The following is an 18165-nucleotide window of genomic DNA, read 5'->3' on the forward strand; positions in this document are numbered from 1 at the left end:
AGAGCTACTAATGAATCACAACAGCAAGTGATTCACTCATTTCCGTAGTAGAAGAGGCCATATTGAAGTTTCTCCAGATTAAAATCTGGATTTCACCAGGACTTTACTGCTCAGTTAATAGCCAGTGTTAATTCATATGTTTTATTCCATGTTCTTGTTTTTTTGTTTTTGTTACATTAAATGGATGGATTAACACTCAGCTGTAAGTTTTGTTGAGAGTCAGAAAGAACTAGTGAGGAAAAAAAGCAGCAAAAACACTTTTAGTTTTAGTTTTTATTATATCTGGAGGTATACAACACACTGCTAAAAGTCTGGGTTAGACTACTGAAATAGTGAAACTCACATCTCAGCATCTGCTGAATTTCAAATATATTTCTACTGTAAAAAAAAATCCTGATGTTGGAAATTTTTGCACTCTTCATTAATAAAGAAAACCAAAAAAAAGCCTTCATTCACTTTCAAGTAAATCATCTAAATATGTCATTCGACAACATAAAGTCTTCATGTAAGACTCTTCTGTTTCCAATAAGTGATCAATAATTGCATATCCAAATCTTCATCAAACTCTAAACTTTATCACTGTATCTTCAACCACTACATGCTTATGTTTCTTGAAAGATCATGTAGATCTATTATGAAATGGACTTGTCAATAGAAAACAATGACTCAGCAGGTTTGCTATACAGCAGATATAGTAATTATTGTGAAATAATTGTGTGATTATTTATACCTTCATATTATCTAACTAGGATCAATCAGAATGTATGATTCAATTGAAATATTTTTTTGTAAAGTGCCTCAAGGCGACATTTGCTATGAAATGGCTCTACATCAATAAACTAAATAGATTTAATAGTGATTATTTTGTTTATGTGTACATTTATGTCAGGGATTTTTACCACTCATTACAAAGAATATTCTTTGGCAGAAGAAATACTATTTTTCAATAAGAAAAATAGTATTCAGTTTCAATTGATTACCAGAAGGTAATCAATTGAAACTGCTGCTAAATGATGAACTAATAACGTCCAGACCTTCTGTTAGAGGTTGTGCTGTGGTCGCCATCCAGCAGAGGGTGCTGCTGGGCATCCATAAGCAGAGCCAGAGACAAAAATAAAGATGGCGGGGCCATTCCAGAACAGTAACAAAAAATAAATAAATGGTTTACTCAGTCACCCTTTCTTACATCTTACACCAAATAATGTTAAAATTGAAATGTTTATTTATCTTTTATTCGGGATATTATGAAAAGTTTAGCTATTCATGTTATGCAAAGATGGTTGGTCCTCTTGGTACAAGAGAAAACTCAGGTTTTCAAGAAAGTGGACGCTTATCATTTAATTGTTAGTGGATTGATAAGACTTTTGTTTTACTCATTAAAGATTCAGTATTGTGTATTTTCCACACATATAGTCACTTGATTGTGCTATAAAATGATAGTTACTTTCAGTTGTTCTGAAAATGAAACATCAAATATGACTCAAGAAATTTGACTTTGTTATTTCATGCCTTGAAATTGGGCCTTTGTCTCTTTAAAAACTCCTGCTGTTCCTGAAACACCGCCTTCTGGAAATCATCACAACAGCACTCCTCTATTAATCCTTTAACAACATTTTTACCAACGTTTCACTGAGATGAGTCTCAACAGGTGTTTGCTAATTGCTGCTGGCTGCTCTGAAGGAGCTGAGTGGGGAATTTGTGGCTGCTCTGTGAGATGGAAACTTGGAAACTGCAGCTCTGAGGAGGAGATGCGTCTCGAAAGAGGAGCAAGGGCCAACATGGCCCAGCTGAAAGGTTGCAATGGAGACTAAACTATTTCTGAAATGTGTAAGAAAGAATCTAAGCAACACTCAAATATGGTTTGATAAGGGAATAACACTATACCATGATATAAGCTCAAAAAAGTACATGTTGCATAACACAGCCTCTTTAATCAATTTTTTAATTGACTCCAGGAAAACAGAAATGCATCTAAACGGCAACGCGGCTGAATATTAAACCTGACTAGTCAGCAAGGCTGTGGTCTGAGTGTGGAGGACTTCTGCTATCAGTCAGAGGAATGCTTGGCACCTTGTCTATGCTGTCAACACAATAACACTGGCTACCCCCTGACATCCCATCTGCAGCTGCTCACTCTACTCTTTTCAACACTCCAGGCTGCAGTGAGTGAAGTGCCTAGATATCCACAAAACAGCTGGTCTATTAACACAAACCAGCTCTAAAACCAGTCAGTTTTACTACGCTGTGATTGAAGGAGAACTAATGATGAAATAATGATGGAACATTTTTTCTGAAATACATGTTTTCTGCAACAAATAACTGTAATATAAAGGCCTCTAGTTATTTAGTTGCTTTCATCTGACAGCTAGGTGTGTGTTGTGAGTGGCTATTTAAATACTACATGCCCCAAATATGTGTTGTTATAATCCACTAAAATCTTCTGATTCCACTAAGGGGGGGGAAAAAAAATCACCTCCTTTCTTGGCTAAATGCAGGAGAAAACATTTGGCATCTTATTCATCGACCTTCTACTCCTTCTTCTTCATCATCTCCTCCACTGATCTTATGAACTGCTGGATGTCCTCCGCCATCAGCCGGGGCTCCTCCATAGCAGCAAAATGGCCGCCGCGCTGCATGGGAGAATAGCTGACGAGGTTGTGGTATTTCTGTTTGACCCAAAGCTTAGGTGTATGCATCAACTCGTTGGGGAAGCAGGCGAAGCCCGTGGGAACAAAGACCGGTATCCTGGGAACAGAAAGTGATCGAATAATAACAACGGCCCTCAGCAAAGCAGAGAATTACTTTATAGTTTGAACATTAAAGGCTCTGATTTCTCTGATTTGACATATCTTACTGGATTTTCACTCACTTAGCATGGGGTGCGTCCAGACCTTTGCCAAAGTTTTCCTTATAGAACCTCATTGAAGAAACGATGCAGCCTGAAGTCCAGTAGATCATAACGTTGGTGAGCAGGTCATCCAGAGAGAACTTCCTGTAAGGAATGGATCAGAATTTTACTCATACAGCATCTGATGGTGAAATGGTGCCCAGAAATTATGCTTCAAACAAAAAAAAAAAACATTCAGTCATATGTAAGTACCAAAAAACTTAAAATAAATAAAACTCCCGAGGTGGAACCTTTGTATTGTGTTTCCAGTTCACCCGTAAATTTGACACACAAGAAACATCAGCAAGCAACAACGATGGACGACAAAACCGCTTCTCTTGACCCACTGGTCACTGGGTTCAATCCTGCTTCAGAAAACAAACTGATGGGACGCAGGAGAAGACTGTTGTTATGTCCAAGTTGTGCTAAAAGGACTTAGCCTATCAGTGAAGGTAATCAAACCTAAAATAGCATCTTAATGCTAAGCATGTAGCAGCAGCACAGAGACCTTCAATGTTAATGTCATCAGTCCAGATTTCTAAAAGAGCTCCGTGGATGATCAGGAGTTTCTGATCCATTAATTTAGCAGTAAAAATGTTTTTTTTTATTATTGAAAATGTTGCTTATTTTGCATATATGTGGTTTTTAGACTAAAATGCAATGTGATTAATGACAATCCGTGTGATTAACTCAATTAAAGATGTTAATGGACTCCCACACATAGTATCTAGCTCACCCTGAATGCAGCAGGTCTGCTGTCTCATCCATGGAGATTCATCTCCTTACATGACATATGAAGTTTGGCCTGACTGGATGCTCCAGGCGGCTGGATTTGGACATAACCTAATTTTTCTCCAGTATCAGTGTTGTTCACATTCAGCTTTACAATGTTTTAGGTGAGTAATGTAGTAATAGTTTAGAGAAATATATGTTACATTTTGCTGTTGAAAGTTGTGCGGTGTTTCTAGTTTAAGTGTCACTTTTTGAAGTTGAACTCTTTCCACACATAACTCTCCTTCAGAAGTTCAGGTATCCGTCAAGGCTTTATGTTTGGTGCCGAATTGACATTGATGTACCAGACATTTACTGTTCCATCCCTAACTCAACATGAGAAAAACGTCTCCCTTTAACACCTGTTCCTAACCTGGTGAGTCCTCCATCTTCCAGGTTCCTGAAGTCATGATGTGTCCATGTGGAAAACTTCTCCAGAATGTAGGCAGCCAGACCGACAGGAGAGTCATTCAACCCGCGACCTGAGAGAACAAAACAATCACTGCTATTTGGAATTTAAGACAAAACACTTCAAGAACATTTGACACAAGGGAGAATAAAATGCATCGAATGATCAGTTCTCACCAGCTGTGTCGGGTTTGGTCGCCTGGATGTGCATGTAGCCGGATTCTTTGATGGATTCCAACACCAACTTCTCCATGCAGGGGTAGAGTCGCTCTACATCTGTTTCAGTGAATCCAAACAACTTAGGGAAGCGGCGGCCAAGCAAGATGGACAAAGTCATGAGCAGCCCCGGCTTGGAGGGCGCAGCAAAGTTCACGTGCAGACCTTTAACAGTTCTAAGGGGAGCGAAGGAAATAAGAGTTGTGTGAACCGTAGTTAAGCTGGACCTGTCATTAACCAGGGGTGTTGAGTCATACTTGGGCTCCAGCTGAGCCATGTTAGTGGTGACCAGCCAGCCCCAGTCTCCTCCATGAGCATAGAACTGCTGGAAACCGAGACGCTTCATCAGCTTGTGGAAGATGCGTGCAGCACATACAGAATCGAAACCTGTTCATAGATGGGCAGAGAGAGAAACGTTACAGTTACTGCAAACTCTGAGAACTTCTGAGAACTACCACCCTTCTACTACTAGTTAGGTTCAGAGGAATGGAGTGAACAAAGTTTTGGTTAAGGGTAGGGTAAGGAATAGACTTGTAATGTTAGGGTTATCTGCAATGTCTGGGTTGGGGATAAATGTAATAACTAAGATGAATGGGAGTCAATAAAAAGACATCAGACTGATTGAAGTTCAAGGATGTTTATGTGTATGTGAATCCTCTTATCTGCACCTGGTTTTCTGGATAAAGTTGAAACATTGATGCTATGTGCATGTGCCAGATGCATCACAGCTGATACATTCACATTCCTACAGATATATTCAACTTGTTTTCTTTATGGGTGGAATTTCTAATAAAAGACAAAAAAAACTTATCATGAAGCCTTACAGACACATTTAAAGGTGAACATTGAAGCAATTGAAATAAAGTGAACACCTTTTATGCATTTTAAAAAGTATTTTGCATGGTAAACATTTTTTGTTTGTGTTTAATGACAACAATAAAAAGTAGTGGGTCCACCCGGAGTCACAAACACTGGCTGAGTGTTTGTAGGTCAAACCACCTGGCTTTTGCCAGAGTATTCAGGCCGAGTAGCATTTTCACCTTGTTTTTATTGTCATGAAACTGACATGGTAATTGCGTTACCTTTACCTTTACCAACTGCCACGATACCTTTAGCTCTCCAATACTGAGCAAGAGTCAACATTCAGCGTGAGTCCTTCCAAACTGACCTTTCTTCCGCGGTGCTTCAGAAAAGCCGTAGCCTGGAATGGATGGACACACCACCTCAAACACAAGCTGACCAGGATCCGAAGGCTCTGTTAACATGGGGATCAGCCCATAGAACTCATAGAATGAGCCGGGCCAGCCATGGACCATTATGAGGGGAATGGCTTTTGTCCCCTCAGGCACCGTCTTGGGTTTTACGTGCACGTAATGAACGTCAATGCCTGGTTAGAAGTTGAAAGAGGTCAAGGTTATCTGCGTAGCTTTTTCATGAACATGTCAGCTGTGAAGTCTCACCTTCAATGTTGGTTTTATAATGTGGGTACTGGTTCAGTTTGTCCACTTGTCTCCTCCAGTCAAAGTCCTTTCTCCAGTAAGAGACCACCTTCTGAAGGTAGTGGGAGTTGAAGCCATAATGGAACTGGCTGTCCTCCAGCGAGGGAACAGGACGGGTCTGGTCCATCCTCCTATACAGGTCCTAGGAGACAACAGGGACAACAGAATGAGGGAGGACAGGATGAAGATCTGGAAAGGATACTGCGGGGTCAAAGGTGCGTTTGATTAGCTCACCTCCAGCTCCTCATCACTGGTGGTTACTTTAAAAGACCGGATGGTGAGGTCTTCCTCACCATCAGAGGGCGCTCCAGCCCCCCACCAACCATCCTCGGTTTTCAGAACCTGGTTCTTCCGCCTCTGAACCAGGAAGATAATCAATCCTCCAATCACCAGGGCAACCAGCAGTGCTGTGAACATTATGTTTCTGTAGAAAAATGAAACATAAACAGAATCAGACATAAAGTTGTAAATAAACTTTTCATTTAGTCACTAAAAGATACAATAAGAAAGACAGAACTTAAAACACAAGATGCGCACAGAATAAGCTAACCTTAGCATTTTTGCTCATTTTAGCTTATACACATTCAATATAATAATTGATAAAAGACAATACAATCTGGAAATAAGGTTTTTCTTGTAAATGCTTGGTGGTGTGAATGTGATGTTTACCATAAATACTAAAAACGTTAATAACATATAAAAATTATGTAACACCAAGGACACATTTTAGCCATTCTAAGTAAAACATACGTATCTGTTAAGGTTAAGTTATGTTAATTTTTTTAATGAAAGAAAATTGTCAAAATAATTTGGTGTAACTATAATCCCAAAACCAATGAACAAAATTTTTATCAGTATTTTAGCAGATAGGGACATAGGAACTTTCTGTCTCAATTAAAAAAACAAAACAACAACAAAAAAACCCATCTACTTAATATTTTGTTGGTTATTTTCTTACTTCAGTATAAATGGAACTTGAATCGAAACAAGGCACCATATGATTTTGACATGGCGGTAGACATAAATGGAAGTTTTAAAGGACCTCTGGGGATTGTGTCAAACACCACGCCATATAGTTTAGGTGCATTGTTTACACCGAATGGTAGCAGAGCATGCTAAGTTTTCCAGAGCTGTACGGAGACGCTAAAGTCTCCCTCACTAAAAAGTAGATTTTGATGACTGTAAATATTCATGATGAAGAAAATCCCAGATAGAACACCATAGAAACCGAAGGAGCAGCTCCCTGTGCAATGGGCTCATATGGTCTGAGCAGCAAGTCTGTGAAGGAGCAGCTCCCTATCAGTCTTTTGCCTTGGACTTTCACACTCCTGGTCCACTACTGGAGAGAGGAGAGGCTGAACTGGGTTGTAAAATGTTTATAAACTGATGAACTGATAGAACTTCAATGAACTATTGATCATTCAGAGCTTGTCTCTAACACAGGACATAAATGCTAGATGCAGTGTAAATTTGATCAGTTTAAGCTTAGGATGGAATCGAAACAAGGCACCATATGATTTTGACAGGATGGAGTTTAGGATGGATGATTTTAAATGATGTTCTTATGGAACCAGAAGACAAAAACTCAAAGTAACAATAACATAAATACTTTCATCACACCTTACAATTTACGAGTGCCAAAATAAATCAAAATAACATTACAAAATAATGTTATTAAATAACAAAATAACATTCATGAACATGAACACCATGATGCAGACTTAGGATCACTAGTTTGTTTTATGTTGTGTGTGTGATTTTAAAAATCCGACTTTCCACAGCTTTAAACTAAAGTAAAAATGTGTGAGTTTGAGAAAAGGTCTCAACGACTTCAGACAGAGATTGACTCAGAATAACCGGATAAGCCCATGAGTCTGTGGTGTGACCCAAAGCTGAGCCACAATCCTTCTCTGGCTCCAGACCCAGCGGGAGGCTGAGTGGACCGAAACAGGGTCTGAGTTGTTGTGTCTGGGACCAGCTGACGGGATTACAGGGCAGCACTGATCCAGCCTGAGAGCTGCATGACGAAGCTTCTCCGTACCGACATGGACCTCATCACTCCTGTTTCCATGAAGACGTTCAGGTTCTGCGGTCAACCGGCGGAACAGGGGCGGAGGTTGAGAGAACAGCCTTCTGGGTCTCTGGATGTCGTTGTGACGCAGTTCAGTGACCCGACTGGAGCCTGAACGCAGGATATCCATGGCTATTTTCTGGAGCAGACTGTCTTTCATTAAAAATGGTCTAAAAGTTTAGTCACACTTCTTCCTGCAACACAACAACACATTTCCCCCTGCTTACAGGTAGCGAGTCGATGTATATTAAAGGCAGACCCCGCAAATGCAAAGCCGAACATGTTATTACCAGAATAAGATGGAAGAGTTCAGCTGTTTCTTCTGTGGAAGTCCCATTGAAGTTGTGTTCCTACGCCCAGTGAACGCAACTGTCTCTGGGGACTTTAACGACTCTCTAATTTCGCCTCGTGTATAAAACAGAGAAAACAGCTTTCACTGTTCATTAATTCATGGGAGAATTCCCACTCTGAAAGGTTTTTACCTGAAGTCCCACAGGCCAGCAGGAGGACGGCTCACAGGCAGACGGGCCGCGGTGGACGGACAGGAGGACGGACGGTGTCGTTATTATGCTCGTTTTATTCCCAAACTCTGCCGCTTTCCTTTCTTCCTGCACAGTTCTTTACTTCACGACTTTCACACATTTAGTCATATTGTCCACACAGTTAAAATCCCACTGAGCACGAACAGAGGAAACAGGCAGGAGGAGTTTTTGCTCTTTGAGCTTGAGAAGAGGATGATGGGACATGTAGTGCTTTGTGATGTATTCACTGTGGCACTATAAGTCATATTTTCCATTAAAAAAACAACTAAATTATACTTTCCAGTTGACAGTAATCATAAAAATAATTGCTACTTTCCATTTGATATCAAAGCCGCATATTATACATTTGAGTTAAATCATTTGGATAAAAACTGACACTCGGAAAATATTTTTATAAAATGTATTAAATTTTTCTTCTGAACTCGATCGAAAAAAATGATGCAACCCTCAGATGATACTATTAACCACACTGATGTGCAATGTTCTTTCCCAAAAATCTAAATTTGTTTTTGTCTGTTTCAAAGATCAGAAGGTTCCACTGGTTTCCTAAATCCTTTTATTTCTGTTGTAGATTCAGTTATTTGGGCTTGTTGTAGTCGCAAAGTGAAATAACTGAACGAACATCTTTCAGAACTGTTGACTGCACATGCCGTCTACTGGGTTGGGGCTTCTTCTTCTCACCTGGGAAGTAGCATCAGGAAGCAACAATGCTAACATTAGAAAAACTACAGTAGGGATGTTGGTTGTACCAGAGAAAATAAACATTTATTGAAATCACTCTGGCTTTCGGAAATGTGGAGATTTCTCTGTAAAAACTGGATACTTCCTCGCTTGCGGAGGAAACAGCTTCATATGAGCACAAGTAGATAAGGAAATGCAAAATGAAATCAAATACAGCATTGAAATGAAATCAAATAGGCATAGACCAAAATCTACCCCCCTGAAAACAGAAAATAAATGTAGCCTCCTCTAAAGTAGATATTTTTCTTCCCATCGTCGTCTAGTTCCTTAACCATCTCAACAGCCTACACTGGATTTCACTAATACTATCAGATGTGTGTTTAGAATGTCTGAAAACAAAATCTGATTGTATTTAATGTACTGAGATGGGATAAAACAAAATCCTCAGAGAAGAAATACATACACCGAATATTAATCTCTCCTCTGACATTATTCCATCAGTGTAGCCAATCAGATTATTCCCTCCACATCCCCTCTGGGTGACCAATGTCTCTCAGTCTCCTCCACTGGAGCCTCTCTGTGCTCTACAACAAACAAGTCCTCTGAAATTAGTCCCGGCGTTCCAAAAGCAAAGTGCATCTAGGGCGTGTTAGTCCATCTCCATGGAGCCGCTGTGGGTCTCCTTGGACACCATGAGTCTCATCAGTTTTCCATGGAGCTTCTCAATCTTCTTCACGTCCTGAGCCTGGTCTGTCTTGTACTGTAGACACTGTAAAGATGGAACATATAGGACATGAGGCCAGAGAGAGGAATCTTTTGAAGGAATTGATCAAAACGTACCAGACTAGTAGCTTTAAAAAGCTTCACTAGTCAGATTTTAAATGACTGAAGTAAGTTTAGTTAATGAGATATGTCTCTTTAAATAATTTTTAAAAATCTGTTTTCCAAGAGAGACCTGGCCAAGAATGGCAGGGGAACACTGAAAAGACTGTCAGCTGGTTCAGAGGATCTCTTGTAGATTATGTTTCAATTTTGCACATTTATATTGTCAATTTTAAATGAATAACTAGCCTTGTCATTGACTCCAAATATGATTCTGGTGGATTCTCATCTCCCTTCAGTGCCCCGTCTGAGATTTCTCTAACTGAACTTGATTTCTCTGATTGAACTTCTGTTGCCTGTCTTGACTACAGTAGAACTGTAGTTTTAGAATTGTATCATGGCAGTCCACAATGGTAAACTGTCATTGTAGTTTACCAATGGCAGAATGAAGTTACACAGTAGGCGCTGGACACGCTTGTAAATATTGAATGAACATTAAAAACCATCGTGTTCTGCTCAGCACATCTCTCTTCACAGTGCACAGGCAATTCATAGTATCAAACAACTGCATTTTGTCACAACCAAATATTAGCAATTGGGTAAATTGTTAAACTTTTGCAGAGTCTATGCATCCAGCAAGCAATCATTTATTAATAGTCGAGGGTTCAGACCCTCTGTACAAAGTGAAGCTTAGAACAAGGGGCTGATTTTTGTCAGGTTAGTAAATGACATCAATTTAAATCACTCAGATAATTGTTTCATCTATCCATTAGATTCTGGCTTTCCAACAAGAGAGATTTTAGTAGAACTCCTACTAAAAGGGCTCAATACAGAAACATTTGTATTTAGTTGATACAAAAAAAAGCAGAAACAGGAGAAACCTGTAAAGTTGCACCATCACTGTAAGTCTCGAATTTCAACTTGGACTCTGATAGTACTTTCTTCATTATCATACATTCATTTGATATCAATTCAGAACTTAAAAATTTTCCAGTGTGAGGCAAGCATCTGATGCCATAACAGTTTTGGTCCAAAACTCAACTTGATGTAGAAGAAGATGTGGAACAGGTTGGACTTCTTACGAACAACTTCTATGATCATCCTGAGGAGGGTTTGAGTTCAGCCTGTGTTACCATGGCGATCCAGTCAGTTTCAGACAGATCAACCTGTGTGTCTGATTTTTCCTACCTTGCAGATGAAAACCGAACATTTCGTTTGCAACATTTAGCAATTTTTTAAAATTCACAGCAGGAGATTAGGGTGAGGAAATCAAGTGTCTTGTTTTTGTCCCAAAAACAGCCAGTCAGTCAATAAAACTGAAAGCAATCAATCCCGTTTATTCTACTCAGGTCAAATGCTTTACATCAACACTGAGAGAGCAACACACAGGTTTAAACCCCAAGGGCTATGTAATGAAGTAGTAAAGGGTAATTCTTCCTGTTTTTATAGGCAGATAGATTATTCCACAGCTCAATTTGTGAAACACTCACTCAATTCAGTCCAAGCTAATTGAAAGTTGTGAAATAGCAGATAAGGAGATTTCGAATCAGAAGCCAACTTCCCCAAACTGCAGTGTTAAAGTTAATCCCTGGTTCTCTGGGTTCTGGTCGTGACTCACCACGGCGTTGTCTGTGACTTTGATGCAGAGGTTACCATCGCAATGTCTGTACTTCAGCACCACCCTGACCTGTACATACAACCACAGATTCAACAGTTAAACAGGAGAGTCAGCAGTCAGCGTCAACACGTCGCCAGCTAAGCAGCGTGTTAGCCGGTAGCGCTTATTTCAAGCAAATCTTTCGTTTATTTTGCTTTGTTTTACCTTCATCGGATCCGCCAGGTACAGCTTTTCTGCTGCCCGAGCGAACTCCTCCCAAGTCTGATAGTAAGGCATTGTTTTCACTCGATGAAACTACAAAACAGCACCGAAATACTCGGTTTGAATTAACCGGAGAAGAGTTGCTAAATTCCGAACAACACATCAGCAGCCACAGAAAGGCTAGCCAATCACAGGAAAGCGGAAATGAGGCACACTTCGTCAGCTGAAACATTTTAAAATAAAGGTCCTTTAATAGGTGACTCAGTAATTTCATTCAAAATTATGATTTAAGCAATACAGAGACTGTTTCAGAAAACTTCCGTAAGATTTATATTTTTAAATATCATAATCTCACACAAAGATTTGGATGTATTTCGACAAAACTGCCTCTTGCGTTTGTAAACTGTATTAGACAGCCTTTTATTTTTAAGAAATTAAAAGAGTAACCCGGAAAAAATTTCTTCACAGTAGTATATTTTCTAGTCTTTAGCTCATTTTCTAGCGATTTAAACATAACACAATTATCCTATTTTCTGATCGATGCGGAACATTATTTACTAACTTAGAATCAATTCTATTCATTTATGCTTTTTTAAAAAAGAGAAATAAAATATAATTTTATTTCTCTTTTTTTATTTTAAAAAATTAATTTTTTAAAATTAAAAATCTTTTTTAATTTTTAAAAAGATTTTTAAAATTAATTTTTTTTTTTTTTCCACAAAAAAAGAAACAAAACTTCAACTGAATACAAAAAGTTTTATAAAATATTCACTCTGCCACTTACTGTTGTACAATGACATATGATTTAATTTTTTTAGGTTACGTTCCAAAACATAAAGAATGTTTTTCACATGTTCTTCATTGTATCCAAAGACGTATTGATGTTTGATTTTAACGCCGAACCAAAATGTGCTAGTCGTGACTTGTCCACTAGATGGCAGACGAAGTTAGAAGTGTTTCATAAATAAGTAATTCAACCAAGAAACATGAGGTTCTTCTACTTAAAAGATATTTCAGAAAAATGAAATCGACTCGGCTGCATCCTGCTGAGATGGAGTGAGTCACTCCAATCCTCCAAGTCTTTCGACATAATCTCCTGACTCTAAGGCAAAATGACAAAGTGCAGAGCTGAAGATATATGCATCCAGTCTATCCTGTCAAATACAATAACGTTGTTGTGAAAGTTTGTACATGTTTAATGTTAGTTTAATTTACTTATTCTTGTTGTGAAAAAGAAAAACCCACAAACACAGTTAAAACCTTTTTAACTGTGTAATATATTTGGAACCTCAGACATACTTTTGTTAAAGTCCTAAACTTACATGTGTTCACTTTGTCCCAGAAACATGAGTTCAAATTAACATTTTGTATTCTATACTTTAGTGGGGGCTAATCTGGAGACTTTGAACCTATGGTTTCTCTCAGCTTCACTGGCATTCGCCTTCTGGTTCATAGCTTTGGATGGAGAGGAAGGCGGTGTCCTGGGTGTCCTGAGTGTCCTGGGTGTCCAGAGTGTCCTGGGACCTCTTCAGCTTAGTAGAAGAGGTGCCAGAGGAATCTCTTACTGATGTAGATTGCATCATTTTTAGCTTTTGGAATTCACTCATGTAAATTAGGGCTTGTACAACCATCCACACAGACCAATAAAGAGTAATCAGGGAACAAACACAGCGACGTGAACCAGAATGCCTGCTGTATTTTCATTGCCGGGTAGGAAATTCTTAGTGTTTCACTATGAATGTAAAGATCAAATGAGTTTCATTTCTGCACAGGATATGCTTTACTATGCATGAAAACCAGACTTCAGGGCTAATATCTTTATGGACTCTGATTACTCTTTCCCCAAATTAAGATATATAATAAAGTGTTACAAGATGCTCTTACGATGTTTTGTCAAGTTACAATGCCATACTCCTCCCCCAAAACCCTCAATTCCTTCAAGTAATTTGGAGCCTTTGAATGTTGACTGAACAGTTCAGTTGTTGGTCTCAACAACTGAACACATGTTCCTCTTCACTGTTTTCTGTGGCAAAATAAAAAACCCACATATTCTTTCAGCTCCTCTGAACTGTTATGTTCTGCTTTGTGATGGTCTGTAACATGAAATACTCACAGAAGTACATCATGGTTTGTGATTGTAACTTGTCAACATTTAAAGACGTACACTTTGCCAAGTGTTGTACATCTTTCCTTTTCTTTTAAGTGACATTTACTACTCTAATTTGAATATTGACAGATTTAATTGAATCTGTCAGTAAACAATACAAATTCACTTTAGCTCTGGTAAGCCTCTTTAGGTGCCTGAGTGGATAAGTGGTTTACAGTACAGACTTACTTGTTGAAGTATTGTAATTGTGCCGAATGTTTAAAGGACATGTGGGATAAAGGACCAGTGGAGACAGCTCTCATTGGCTGTTAATTAGATGCACAGATGGACTTTTACATATTGAGCACTTTTCAGACCTCTTTCATAGCAGACATTTTAAGGTGAAAACATAACAAAAGAACATAGAAGGTTGAATTCTGCTTCTGTGCATACTGTTCCTAATGAGTTTTGGTGTTGATTATGCCATTTTTTAAGGCAATAACACTATATATCTTATTACACAGCAAAGGGTGCTAAGCATTGTATGAGCTCAAATACAGAAACAACAAACATCTTAATTAAAACATTTGTAAATTTATAGTGAAAGGTTGATCTGTGAACAACATAATACGGTCGTAGACTGGCGGATGAAGAAGTATTTTGTAATCAATTGTAGTGGAAAAATTACAACAAGGTCACATCTGCTAGTCGTATGGCTATATGTTTTTTATTATTTCTAGCATGGTGCCACCTGATAAAGCTATTTGGGTTACATGTACAAGGTTGAAAGTTGTTTCCCACAGCTGCATGGGAACCTGACTGTTTCCCATGCTTTGGATCCTTTATCTTTGTATAAAACTTACGTGTAGTCTCTGCCAGGCAGAGCTTTGCATCCAGACTTGCTTCATTATTGTCTTATGAGCTCTCTGAGTTGTGCACAACTCATGAATAAACCTGTTTGAGTGATTTTACCTGAACAATGCTTTGAAATTGTTTGTTTTTTTTCCACGACAATTTGGTGCCATGACCCGCATCCCTGGAGTGGATATCCAAATCTGTGACTTGGATAAAGCCACAGACTGAATGGAAATGGTCTTTCCATCCAGTTTTGAGCAAGCAATGAGAACGCATTTAGCCTATTAATATTTTGATTTTACTTTAGAGCAAACAAATAGTTTGATGTAGCTCTTTTTTCATTGAGATTTTGTTTGTATTAGCCATTGACTATAAGAACATTCAAGGACTCATCACAAAGGTGATGAAATATGCATTCATATGCATTATACCATTTCACACAGTGAAATGGTATAAGGGTGGGAAAATTTTTGCAAGGTGCATTATTGCTCGTCCAGCATGTTGTGCTCACCTATGACAGAATGTCATCTCCTGGATGTGTGACAGCCTCTCCGACTAAGCTTAGGGTGGAGTTATTGGGAATTTTCTCAAGTTTACTAATGGAATCAGACAGATAATGGTTTGTCTCAAGTTCTTTGTTTGATTCAAAGCACGAATATGCTCAGAAATATAATAAAATTAGCAAAATCTTCACAGTGTGATAATAAACTTGATGAGAAGTCAAGACACATTGGTATCAAAGTTACCTAGGAAACTTTATATCACTGGCTGTAACTACTAGATGTTCTCTGAAATAAATCGAAAATAGAAATGAATTGTTTGTATCAGGTAAAGTGAGGGTCACCACCTGAGTCCCTGCTGTCACTAATTAATAAACTACAATTATGCACTGAAAAATGAACAAATACAACCTGCTTAACTGGATTCAGTGGTGGTTTAAAATTTAGACCCATCGCTCAGATATCTGACACGGTTGTCAGAGGCAACCTGTACGTGCCACGTCCAACAAGCGGCGTCAAGTGGTGCATTCAATATCCCTGAGAATTTAGACAGTGCGCATTAGATTCGGGCAACTGGATCAACTTCCATATTTTACATATTCCCCAAACATTTCGAGGATGTGTTATATTGAAGTCGTATGTTGTGTTTCCACAAAATTTGTTTTTTCCTCCAGTTTTGCGCAAACAGAAGTTCAGAATTTATGTTTGCATCTAAATATAGCAGATTAAGTCATAACATTTCAGCAAGAAAAGACTGACGTATCAAATGTAGTTTTCATTATCCACGAACTGTTTGTGTGCGGCAGCTGAAAGGTGGCTCTTGAACGCATCACGTGTTGCAGCCAGTAGGCAGCGGCATCAGTCAGATAACCGAGCGGCACAGCGACACATCACTCCGACTGAAGTGCGTCGAAAAGCGGTGGAGACGCTGGGGATTCGGACTTACTTCCATCTGACTCAATACCAGCAACGGAGTCTAGAACATGTAGGAATAGACTGTTCTTGTTTTTTTATTCTAATTTTGGTTTTTATATGTTCATTTTTTATATATATATACTTTTACTAGACAAGCCTCTAAACTGTGAGCCCTCCTCTCACGCCTTCGGAGTCCCATTCATTTGGTCTCCTTTGAACCGAGTGTAGCGGCGAAGTTTTGTCAATTAAATTTTTTTTTAAACAACGAAAGAACTCCTCCCGTCGTCCAGCCACAGGACTCTGAACATTCTGACCTGACAACACCTTCACCATGAGGTAAGAAACTGTTTTGTGTTTTCTCGGTGAAATAAACACGAAGGGGATGGAAGTCTTTGGCCAGTAGAAGTCAGAGTATGAGATTCCTCTCGGAGACGCGGAGCAGCTTAGTGAGAAGCGCGAGGAAAACTCCAGCTGACATATAGCATTAGCCTAATATTTTGTGGTGAATTGTAATAAACACCAGCTGTCCTCGGCTGCTGGTAGCGAACAAACGGCGTGCTCCGTCAGCTTTATTGCAGGCTGAGTGTCGACAGTTTTGCTCCACCGACAGGCTCGCTGCTCTACGTGAGAGTCAGTTTGTGCTGCATTTGTGAACGTGCAAAGGTTTGGAATGGCGCGCGCTCTCTGCTTCTGCATAAAGAGGGATTATCTTTGATGGGCCGACGGTCATTTGATGCCACCTTATGACCATCTCTCATTTACACACATTCTCACACGCGCGGGCAAAAGCTGACTTCTGTCGGCAAAGAAACGACTTGCGCACATTTCTAAGCACCTTTACAAGGACTCCCATTTGACGTCATGCGTTATGTAGCCCTTTAACGCATTCTAATTGTTACCCTGAACTCAAACGCCGTTTATGTTCAAGGTGTTCTCACAGCTCAGTAACAAAGTTTCAGTCGAGGACGATGCTGGTGGACACGAAGCCATACAGGGGAACAAGATCTGAATATTAATGAAGTGAAAACATTTTTTTCAATCACTTAAATTAACTCACATACAGTCTTTTAAACTAGAAGCATCTGGTAGGCTTTATTAGTATGCTCCCAACGCCTACAAAACTAGACAAGACAATAGAAGGGACCAACTCTAATGAAGGACGAAAGCTTTCTTGCTGACTTTTATTTATTTATTGCTAAATCAGAGGCTTCTTGGTTTTAATGAGTGTAGCATGACATCTCATAAAATGATAGTGACCCAGGTTTATTTAAAAAAATGGATGATAAAAAAGTTAAATTGAAAAAAAATCTGAAAACTGACTAACTTTTGCATTTCCAAAAAAAGTTGAAGTTAATATTTTTTAAGGATTTGTTGCTGGTGAATCTTTCAGGATTGTATTCAGTGGGAAAAACATGAGCTAGTGTCCAGTTGGAAAGGTATCGCTGAATTATACAATATATGGTAGCTTTCTGAATAAGTGAAAGGCCTTATGTAGCTCTTGAAATGTATTTTAGTCATAGTTAGACCTTGCAAACATGCAAGGTTTCTTGCCAGTTTTGTAGTTGTTTTGTTTTTTTTACTACATTGAGTCCTGAGTTTTCATTTTCCATAAAAAGCTCAGTAAAATTCAGGGTTGTTCAAATTGTAGACACATAGTTATGTTGTGACTCAGAAATGTGTCTTCCGCACACTTGTTACAATGTCCGGTAGGTTTATATAAATAAGAGGGCTGAGAACAAAGCCTTGAGGAACCCCATCTGTGGTCTGAGGGATTGAATGTAGGTTTTTTTTAAAAGAGGTTTGATCACTGCATTTTTGTAAGGACTGAGATTAGGTCCAATTATGAGTGAAATTTAAAGTAGATGCAATATTTCAGGTGTAAAACTACTAAACAATTTGAATAATAGAAAAATACCAAAACCTTGTGAGCTTCATAGTAAAATGGCATTTAATGGAGCTTTGGATAAGGATTTTCATGAGCCAGAGGAGAATATTTTTAAAGCAGATCAGTTCCACTTAAAATAAAATCGTAAAAAAAAAGTGTATGGTCTAAGATAATTTCATTTCTTTGCCCTTGGAGTATGTTTCTGGAA

At 38.8% G+C, this 18165-nt stretch overlaps 2 protein-coding genes across 3 annotated transcripts; both read right to left on the bottom strand.

Annotated features, from left to right (window-relative positions):
* Positions 1-255: 255 nt before the first annotated feature.
* On the bottom strand, positions 256-8567 carry ephx1 (epoxide hydrolase 1, microsomal (xenobiotic)). Of its 2 annotated transcripts, XM_055044567.1 has the most exons (10): positions 8335-8567; positions 8143-8257; positions 6016-6205; positions 5743-5923; positions 5451-5669; positions 4540-4669; positions 4244-4458; positions 4032-4140; positions 2870-2992; positions 256-2745 (listed from the first exon to the last, which is right to left on the bottom strand). In XM_055044567.1, exons 3-10 carry the CDS (start codon positions 6196-6198, stop codon positions 2529-2531), a joined length of 1377 nt encoding a protein of 458 aa, XP_054900542.1. In that variant the 5' UTR covers positions 6199-6205; positions 8143-8257; positions 8335-8567; the 3' UTR covers positions 256-2528. The 2 variants fall into 2 exon arrangements, with proteins under 2 accessions (XP_054900542.1, XP_054900541.1); XM_055044566.1 differs by lacking the exon at positions 8143-8257.
* Positions 8568-9137: 570 nt separating this feature from the next.
* srp9 (signal recognition particle 9) lies at positions 9138-11894 on the bottom strand. Its single transcript, XM_055044600.1, has 3 exons — positions 11720-11894; positions 11516-11584; positions 9138-9844 (listed from the first exon to the last, which is right to left on the bottom strand). Exons 1-3 carry the CDS (start codon positions 11789-11791, stop codon positions 9725-9727), a joined length of 261 nt encoding a protein of 86 aa, XP_054900575.1. The 5' UTR covers positions 11792-11894; the 3' UTR covers positions 9138-9724.
* Between the last annotated feature and the right edge of the window lie 6271 nt (positions 11895-18165).

The sequence above is a fragment of the Poeciliopsis prolifica genome, unplaced genomic scaffold, assembly GCF_027474105.1.
Source record: "Poeciliopsis prolifica strain line A6 unplaced genomic scaffold, Auburn_PproV2 SCAFFOLD020, whole genome shotgun sequence".
Classification (NCBI taxonomy): Eukaryota; Metazoa; Chordata; class Actinopteri; order Cyprinodontiformes; family Poeciliidae; genus Poeciliopsis; species Poeciliopsis prolifica.